The sequence below is a fragment of the Meleagris gallopavo genome, chromosome 8 (genome assembly GCF_000146605.3).
Source record: "Meleagris gallopavo isolate NT-WF06-2002-E0010 breed Aviagen turkey brand Nicholas breeding stock chromosome 8, Turkey_5.1, whole genome shotgun sequence".
Lineage (NCBI taxonomy): Eukaryota > Metazoa > Chordata > Aves > Galliformes > Phasianidae > Meleagris > Meleagris gallopavo.
The window spans coordinates 22,740,000-22,748,485 of NC_015018.2; the positions used below are offsets into that span (position 1 = coordinate 22,740,000).

The following is an 8,486-nucleotide window of genomic DNA, read 5'->3' on the forward strand; positions in this document are numbered from 1 at the left end:
GCCGGGCAGGGCCGGGCCGGGCCGGGCCGCTCCCCCCCGCTTGGCGCTGCCCCTCAGCGCTCCGTGCGTTCCTCTGCCAGCTGCTGGGCCAGGCCGCCAGGAACATGGTGATGCAAGAGGACGCCATCCTGCACTCCGAAGACGTAAGCTGTGTTTGTCTGCTGTGGCAGCCGCGGTTCTGCTGGGTGGCTGCTGTCGGAGGCTTTCATTCTCGGTCTTGTTCTCCACAGAGTTTAAGGAAAATGGCCATAATAACCACGCACCTGCAGTACCAGTAAGTACGGACACCGTGTGCTCTCTGGGAATCTGAACGGAGCCTTTTTTGCTTTTCCTTCTTTGTAATTCGTGATTCTATGATTCTGTAAGGATTTTGTGGAGTCCACTTCATGCAGGCCTGTTTGCTGCACTTCCCATAGCCGGGCATACCCTGGGACTGCGATTGTAGACCTGTAGAACTGTTTTAGTGGGAAGGGACCCCAAAGACCATCTGGTCCCACTCCTCTGCACTGAACAGGGATACCTCCGGCTCCATCAGGTGCTCAGAGGCCCTCCAGCGTGACCTTGGGTGTCTCCTGGGATGGGCAACCACCACCTCTCTGGGCAACCTGTGCCGATGCTTCAGTACTCTCCAGCCCCACAACATCCACTGATATGGATGAGGCTGTTTTGGAGTGAGAACTGTGATTTTTTTGCTTCCTGTGCACCATGTGTACATGTCTCCTGTACCTGTGTGTGACGCTGAGAGGGAGAAAAGAGCCACTGCTTTCTGCTCTGGGCGTAATTCAGATACATTTAAAGGTTTTGGTCTCCTGAGCTCTCAATCAAGTCCCTTTTCATCAGTGTCACACAAATGCTGTTTCTGAGATTTTGGGGTTTTTTTCTAATGCTTTTTCCTATCCTTTTCTTCTCTAGGCAGGAAGCGATTCAGAAGAAGTGAGTACCCAGCTGAGGAATGCCAGGCAGACATGAGAAGCAGCATGTCAAGGCCAATGGGAAAGGGATGAGTGATTGATAGAGTAGGGGAGGGGAGAACGCAACTGGAAATTTTTGCAGCTGCTTTTGAAACAGATGCTGGCCCAGCAGGATAACTTTTCTCTGCTGTGAGGATCAGTACTGTGGAGGGCTGAGAATTTGGGTTAAGAGATGATTTATACTAAAGCTTCCATTTGTTTCATTAACATACACAGGAGCACAAAGAGTGAGGTTTGCTTTGAGAGGATATGGAGTTGGGCTGGAGAGATCCAGGGTTTCTTTTTTCTGTAATGTTAGTGCCAAGGCTGTTCTAGGTGCTTGAGTACAGATCTCACTGTGAACCTCTTCTTATTTTGTCCCCAGTGTGGAGCAGTCATCAAACCTGAGGGACCAGCTGAGTCACTTACTGAAATGAAGCCTAGCTGAAGACATTGAACATCTCCACTGGCACTGAGCCGTCCTTTTCCTCCTGGCTCAGACCTGTGTCTGGATGGTGCTGAAAGCCAGCTGGGATATACGCAGACCGCACATTCCTGAGCGTGCAGGCACCTCTCAGGTGTTCCCATCCACATCTCTGTGTTCAGAACACTCTCCTGATTCCTTACATCTAACTGGAACCTTAGCAGAAACTTCACTTCTACAGCAATTCCTGTGTTCCTTTTCTTCCCATGTGTAGTGTGAGGTGCTCAGCCTGTGCCTGCACCTCAGCACCTGCATTGTTCAGCTGATGGCCCTGTGTTGAAATGGTTTGTCAGCCCAGGATGTGGCATGTGCTGCCCATCCAAAGCATTTTGTCTACATGTCCACAGCAGGATGATTTTTCTTCCCATTACTGCTGAGTCATTAGCTGTCTCCTGTAAGAAGATGGAATACTTACCTAACGATCTACAACAATCATAGAGCTGGGATTTTCATACAATGTAATTTCTCCCCCACCCTCCCAACAAAGCATATAAAATAGAGCTGTGGGTTTTAAATACAGAATAACTACAACTGCAGGACCTTATTTAGACACAGAGATGATGGGTGCAGTTTATTTAGGGCATGTTAATCAGTGGGAGCTGTAAGTGGTTGGGTAGGTGTAGAGGTGCTTTAGCGTGGACTGAGGTGCCTGTCACAGAGCAGAATTTTAGAAAGCGTGGATCTGGGCAGGTACCACTGAGCCAGCTGGACATGACTTGGTGAGCATCGTGCTCTGAGTTTATCTTACTTTTTGCTAAGCCAGAATTTGGAATGTCATCTCTTTGCCAGCACATCTGCGCTGCTTTCGGCCTTCAATTGCCTTCCAGTTCTGGCTTGCTCCTCCAGTTCTTGATTAAGCAGCCTTGGTAGTGCTGTGTATCTGTCAGATTGGGAAGGTGTCCAGAGACACGGCTGGGATGTGGGCAGTGAGGGGCAAAACAATGTCAGGAGCCAGTGTATTCAGTTCTGCACTGCTCTGTGCTGAGGTCTTAGTGTCTGGGTTCCTGCTTGCTTCTCAGTGAAATGAGGTGCGAGCTATAAATACTATGCCTTGTTTTTCTCAAGTCTCTTATCTGGAGCACTTGGAGCACACTGGAAGCACTTGTTTGCCCGAGTGTGCTTTTCATCAGCTGATAGGACGAGAGCGTGGATCAACTTGCCACATTCCTACAGCGTGGTTTTGCTGGTGTGCAGTGCCATGTGGCTCTGCCCTTGCTGCTCTTCCAGAACCACTGCCTGCCTGCCCTCACCTTGCAGCACCCAACCGATGTTTCCATCGAGGTGTCCAGTGGTACTGTTACCTTTTCCTCTGCACTGTGCCTCTGCTCAGGCAAGAACACAGCAATGGAGGGCATGGAGAGCCATGCAGTGATTTGCTTTGTTGTTATAAAAGCTTGGTTTTCTACCTTAAGTCTGTAATCTTTTCATCTCTCGTGTATGGTTACCTTGACAGCAGGGGTTGTAGGCTGCACTGTGTGAGGTGACACCTAAACGATGTTTGTGCCCTGGGGGTTCCTGGTGCTTGGATCAAAGCTGCCCTTTGGAATTTTCCCTGGAGCTTCTTGAGAATAAAAGAGCTGTCCCAGGCACTACCATGCTGCAGCTATGTGTGCTGCCAGTCACCCTGACCAGTGTGGAACAGAATGGCATACTCCCTCCTCCTTCAGTTCCAGGGTCTTCCTGTGGACACAGTGTCCTTGCTGCAGGCGGCTTATTCCCCACCGGAGCGCTGATCTGCAGGGTTTGGAACATCACCCTGTGGTCTCCCTGTCTTTGGGGCAAGCAGGAGGCAGCTGTGAGAGGGACACAGCTGCATGGGAACGGCTGCAGTTGCTGGCAGCAGGCAGGGCTGTGTGCCAGGGTTTGAGGCCTGCTGGGAACTGACCTTGGGCGGGAGCAAAGAGCCGGGGTGGAGCGTGGCTGAGCTGCAACTGGAAGCAGTAAGCTTCACTTCAGTGTGCTGGGCCCTGCCCACGGGAGACCCTGGGAGGCATTGTGGAGGAGGGTTTGCCCTACAGGGATATCTTTGGCAGGGGTGGGGTTGGAGTGTTTCAACTGGGGTGTTGGCAAGGGGTGCTCTTCCCACTAGGATGTGGGTCTGGGGCCTCCCTGGGGTTGTCAGACGGAGGCAAGGGAAGTGTTCTGGTATTTTGAGGAGGGGCTTTGGGAAGGGCCTGTAGTGGTGCCCATGGCAGTGGCATTGGCACTAGCTCTGTGCTCCTGTTGCTGCAGTGGCTGCCCCGTGCAAGGACTGCACCCCTCAGGACCAAATCTCCCAGGACCAGATCCACCACGAGGTGCAGGTGAGGGTGTGAGGGGGGTGATTGGGAAGGAGTGCTGAGCCAAGGCAGAGCTGGCACAAGGCAAAGTTCACTGCGGGATCCTGGTGAGAGTGCTGAGGGCAGCCGGCTGCTGCCAGTGGAGTTTTGGAGGAGCATTTTGCTCATCTTCATGATGGGGATGGGAAGGGACGAGCAGGTGAAGCTGGGGAGGGTTGGGATGGAGAAACATGTAACATTACCCAGATTTTTAGCTGCAGAGGGCACTGCTGGCATGTGCAAGTTGCATGACCCCACCAGGTTTCGTGAGTGTGGAGGCACCACGGCCCAGCTTGCTGCAGTCGGGTGGCCCCTGTCTTTCCTTTGCCAGGATTACTATGGCAGGGTGCTGCAGAAGTCACAGGACCTGAAAACCAACGCTTGCATCACACCGACCAGGCCTGTTCCCAAGGCGGTGAGAGATGCTCTGCAGCGTGTCCATGAGGAGGTGGTGGCCAGGTGAGCCTCACACTTCCCCCTCCACGCCACCTCCCATGGACTGCACCCCCGACTCAGCCCAAACCCCCAGGTACTATGGCTGTGGCCTGATCATCCCTGAGTGCCTGGCGTCCTGCCGGGTCCTCGACCTGGGCAGCGGCAGCGGCAGGGACTGCTACATGCTGAGCCAGCTGGTGGGGGAGCAGGGCCATGTCACCGGCATCGACATGACTGAGGCACAGGTATGGCACAGGGCCACCCACGGGGTCACCTTGTCCCCACCCTGAGTCCTGCCGTACTCCTTCCCTTCCTCTTCCCAGGTCGAAGTGGCAAAAAAGCACATTGCCTATCACATGGAGAAGTTTGGCTACCAAAAGCCAAACGTGGAATTCTTCCAGGGGTACATGGAGAACCTTGGTGATGTTGGGCTGACTGACGAGAGCTATGATATTGTCATGTAGGTATCCTGCAGAGATTGTACTGGATTTGCACCCACTTCCATTTTGGGACCAATGCTCTTCGACATCTTTATCAATGATATAGACAGTGGGATTGAGTGCACCCTCAGCAAGTTTGCTGATGACACCAAGATGAGTGGAGCAGTTGATGCAGTAGAAGGAAGGGATATCATCCAGAATGTTTTTTAACTAAAAGAGAAGAGATTGAAGTAAGATGTTAGGAAGAAATTCTTTATTCAGAAGGAGGTGAAGCCCTGGCACTGCTGCCCAGACAGCTGTGGGTGCCCCATCCCTGGGGGCATTCACAACCAGGTTGGATGGAGCCCTGGGTCCTGATCTGGTGGGAGGAATGCAGCCCACCATAGAGGCTTGGAACTGGATGGGCTTTAAGATCCCCTCTAATCTAAGCTGTTACATGATTCTATGTACATTCTTGCTGGGCTGCTCACTTCAACGGTGTGTTAGGAAATTAAAAACTAAAGGTAGGATCTCAACTATAGCCTGGGAATATGGAATTTCCCTTTTTCGTGGTTGAATCTTGCAATGAGTGATGGACTGTGCGCAGCTGGTGTGCTGATCATAGGTGATGATGCTGCAAAGAATCTTTGGTGGCTGGTGGTGTTGAGCATAGGTGATGATGCTGCAAAGAATCTTTGGTGTTCTCCTTCCAGCTCTAACTGTGTGATCAACCTCGCCCCCGACAAGAGGGCTGTGCTTCAGGAGGCCTACCGTGTGCTGAAGGTAGGGAGCCAAGAGGGGCTGGGATGGCCCTGCTGCAGGTGCCTGTTTAGTCCCATCATTTCCCATCTACTTCTTACTGCCTTTCAGCCTGGAGGAGAAATGTACTTCAGCGATGTCTATGCCAACCAGCACCTGAGTGAAGCCGTGAGGAAGCACAGGGTGCTGTGGGGTGCGTAGGGCACTGCAACACATGGGATGGGCAGCCTTTGGGTCTGATGTGCCTGGTGTCACTGTGCCCATGTCCTTGTCGCAGGAGAGTGCCTGACAGGAGCCCTGTTCTGGAGAGACTTGTACAGCATTGCCAAGGAGGTGGGTTTCAGCCCTCCCTGCCTGGTCACCGCCAGTCCCATCACTGTCAGCAACAAGGAGCTGGAGAGAATCATTGGTGAGGGTTCCACCATCTCCATTTGGTTATGAGGACTGCACTGGGACCCCATGTACAGTGCCTTTCCCTTGCAGGTGACTGCTGCTTCGTCTCAGCCACGTACCGGCTCTTCAAGGTGCCAGGGAGCAGCCGGGCTGGGCCAGGCCAGGTCATCTACAATGGTGGGATTGTGGGGCATGAGCGAGAGCTGGTGTTTGATGCCAACTTCACTTTCAAGGTATGGGGAGGCACATTTGGGCTCCCAAAGATGACACTATGGAAGGTTCAGGTTGGACATTAGGAAAAATCTTTTCTCAGAAAGAGTGGTGAGGCATTGGAACAGGCTGCCCAAGGAGGTGATGGGGTCACTGTCCCTGGAGGGGTTCATGAACCGTGAAGATGTGGCACTGGGGGATGTGGGTATGGTCGGAATGGGTTGATGGTTGAACTGGATGATCCTAGAGGGCTTTTCCAACTGAATGATCCTAAAATTCCATATAAACCAGGGGAGCTGCAAACAGGGCATGGAGAGGAAGTCAAAGCTGTGCAATGTGTTGGGGTGAAGATGGGAGTAGTACATCCCTGGTGCTACACCAGGTGGTTTGCAGACAGCTGTGGGTATATCTCCAGGTTTTGGGCTGGGCTTTGAGCATCATCTCTCTGGGCAGCTGGGAACCTCTGGGCTACATGTCCCACGCTCCAGCCCCATGATATTTTCCTCTCCCCAGGAAGGAGAAGTGGTGGACGTGGATGCTGAAATGGCTGCGATATTGCGGAGCTCCAGGTTTGCGGAGAAGTTCCTGATCCAGGCTGGTGGAACTGATGGTGCTGTAGCACAAGGCTGCTGTCATGGGAAGATGAAGGTTGGTAGCTCTAGCTGCTGGGCTCTAGGATGGGGACACTGCTGCTGTGTGCTATCACGGGGCTACCCTGAAGTATCAGTGGGTGGTCGTGTGACACAAGGAGGCCATGTTCCAGACCAGGCAGGAGCCTGTGGGAGACTGGATGGCACCTAGTGCCTGAGTTTGGGCAACCCCTTTTGGGGTTGCTGAGGTTTATTTTGCCTCCAGAGGGGTTTGCTGTGGCTTGAGAACCCTTCATCCCCTGCACATGTCTATGGGGGACACTGGGACTGGTGGCTGAACCTTCTGGAGGTCTCCATGAGAGATATCTTTCCTCTAGGCAGGTTGTGCCACCCCCAGCTGCCCCTTTTTGTTGCTGTGAGCTTGGCCCTGGCTGCCAGCCCTGACCCCGCAGCTCCTTTATCTGCTGGCAGCCTCTCCTTGCCCCTTCGTCATCCTTTCAGCCTCAGCTGGCCCAGCTGGGGCTATGAAGTGGGGGTCACTGACAGGCAAAGGAGATAAAGCTCTGCAGCTGCCTGTCCCTGAGATACAGTCTTGCACTTGACTCTTTGGTCCCTGTCCAAGCATTTCTCAGATAAAAGCACAGTGAAAGTCCCAGAGAAGCTCTCAGCGTCCCCCTTACGGCATAGCAAAGTGAATGGGCTGATCAGCTGTTGCCTATGGCGTTCTGCTGGGGTTTGGAGCAAATAGTGGGGAACTGCTGCTTCCCCATGGCCTGACCCCATCCCTCGTTGTTCTCTGCCCTCCAGGAGAAGATCTGTGACCCCTTCCTGCTGTTGCAGCAGCGGGCAGCCCCAGCTCCTGCCTGTGGTGCTGCCGGGACCTGCGGGCTGCAGGGCTGCTGATCGGAGAGCGATGTCCCTACAGCGCTGGGAGCCGGGGGGCTGCGGCTTCACCGGAGAGAAAATACAAAGAAATAGTTGAGCAGTGTGGCTGAGCTGGGGTTCGCTTTCTTGCCTGGGGGTGAGGGTGAGCAGCACCTTGGGGACCCCCTCGTGCGGGACGTCTCATCGCCCTGCGCGGCCCCTACACGGCTACGGGGAGCGCTGCGGACCAGATGGTGGACGTGAGCTCACATCACATCGAGCGCCTGGATCCCACACGTTCCCCGTGGGCAAGCCGGAGCTGGGCAGGGCGGCTCCAAAGGGGGGGGAAGAATCTTTAGGAGCCCGCAGTTCTCAGCCAGTGCTCCTGAGAAGCAAAAGGCGCAGCCTAGCTGCTCTGCTTGTTCTAACCTCTCCGTGCAGACCTCCGCATTTTCTGCAGCCGGCCCCCGGGCAGGGACAGCCCCACCGCCCGCTCCTGGAGCCGGGATTCCAATCCCTGCCCCACGCGGTGCTGCTGAGCTTTGTCTTTTCCCCGCACTCCATCTAGCGGGGAGCTCCGCGTGCAGCGCAAGCGCTAAGCCTGCAGGTTTGTGCAGGGAAATGCGGCGGTTCTGCAGACCCGGCGCTGCGGCGGCCGTGCTCCGAGTCCTGCAGCCACGGGCCCTGGCGCTGAGCGGCAGTGCCGTCCCAGCTCGGACCGATCTCAGCCATGTGAGCATCCCCTCGCTGTGCCGTGCGTGTCCGAGACGGTACAAATCCCGTCCGTGCCGGGAGCGGCGCCCGATGGCCTCGGCAGCCCCGCGTGTGTCGGGAGAGAGACTTCTGGCAGCTGCATGGGGCGACCCACGGGCCTGGAGATGTTCGAGAAACGTGGAGATCTTAACATCATAGGCCCATTACGGTTGGGAAAGGCCGCTAAACCCAACTATCAGCCCGTCACACCACGCCCGCTACACCGGCGCGGCGCTGCGCTCTCAGCGCTCCGCTGGGGAGGCGGCGAGTGGCCGCCAGGGGGCGCTGCGCGACCGCTGAGCAAAGAGAGG

General features: G+C 54.8%; 3 protein-coding genes across 4 annotated transcripts in view; all 3 read left to right on the forward strand.

Annotated features, from left to right (window-relative positions):
- Positions 1-5: 5 nt before the first annotated feature.
- On the forward strand, positions 6-2,845 carry BORCS7 (BLOC-1 related complex subunit 7; the record flags this gene model as incomplete). The annotated part of the gene is made up of 4 exons (XM_019617967.1): positions 6-143; positions 231-274; positions 913-933; positions 1,336-2,845. Coding segments are annotated over 4 exons (255 nt in total), but the record flags the coding sequence as incomplete, so codon positions are not given.
- Positions 2,846-2,942: 97 nt separating this feature from the next.
- Positions 2,943-7,548, forward strand: AS3MT (arsenite methyltransferase). 2 transcript variants are annotated; one of them, XM_003208122.3, is made up of 11 exons: positions 2,943-3,374; positions 3,667-3,737; positions 4,014-4,211; positions 4,282-4,432; positions 4,511-4,647; positions 5,320-5,389; positions 5,477-5,558; positions 5,643-5,774; positions 5,849-5,991; positions 6,482-6,616; positions 7,366-7,548. In XM_003208122.3, exons 1-11 carry the CDS (start codon positions 3,249-3,251, stop codon positions 7,459-7,461), a joined length of 1,341 nt encoding a protein of 446 aa, XP_003208170.2. In that variant the 5' UTR covers positions 2,943-3,248; the 3' UTR covers positions 7,462-7,548. The 2 variants fall into 2 exon arrangements, with proteins under 2 accessions (XP_003208170.2, XP_010712948.1); XM_010714646.2 differs by having other exon boundaries at positions 3,289-3,374; positions 4,084-4,211.
- Positions 7,549-8,043: 495 nt separating this feature from the next.
- The window catches only part of CNNM2 (cyclin and CBS domain divalent metal cation transport mediator 2), a 103,976-nt gene continuing 103,533 nt past the window's right edge, over positions 8,044-8,486 (forward strand). The window contains exon 1 of the mRNA XM_010714647.3: positions 8,044-8,154. Within this exon, the coding sequence (XP_010712949.2) occupies positions 8,044-8,154 (111 nt within the window). The remainder of the gene's footprint in view (positions 8,155-8,486) is intronic.

Excerpts from the sequence above, each read along its gene's own strand:
- AS3MT (XM_003208122.3), top strand. The coding sequence starts at position 3,249 with ATGGGAACGGCTGCAGTTGCTGGCAGCAGGCAGGGCTGTGTGCCAGGG. Across the intron at positions 4,648-5,319 it reads GAGAGCTATGATATTGTCAT|CTCTAACTGTGTGATCAACC; the intron begins GTAGGTATCCTG and ends TTCTCCTTCCAG. Across the intron at positions 5,559-5,642 it reads GAAGCACAGGGTGCTGTGGG|GAGAGTGCCTGACAGGAGCC; the intron begins GTGCGTAGGGCA and ends TCCTTGTCGCAG.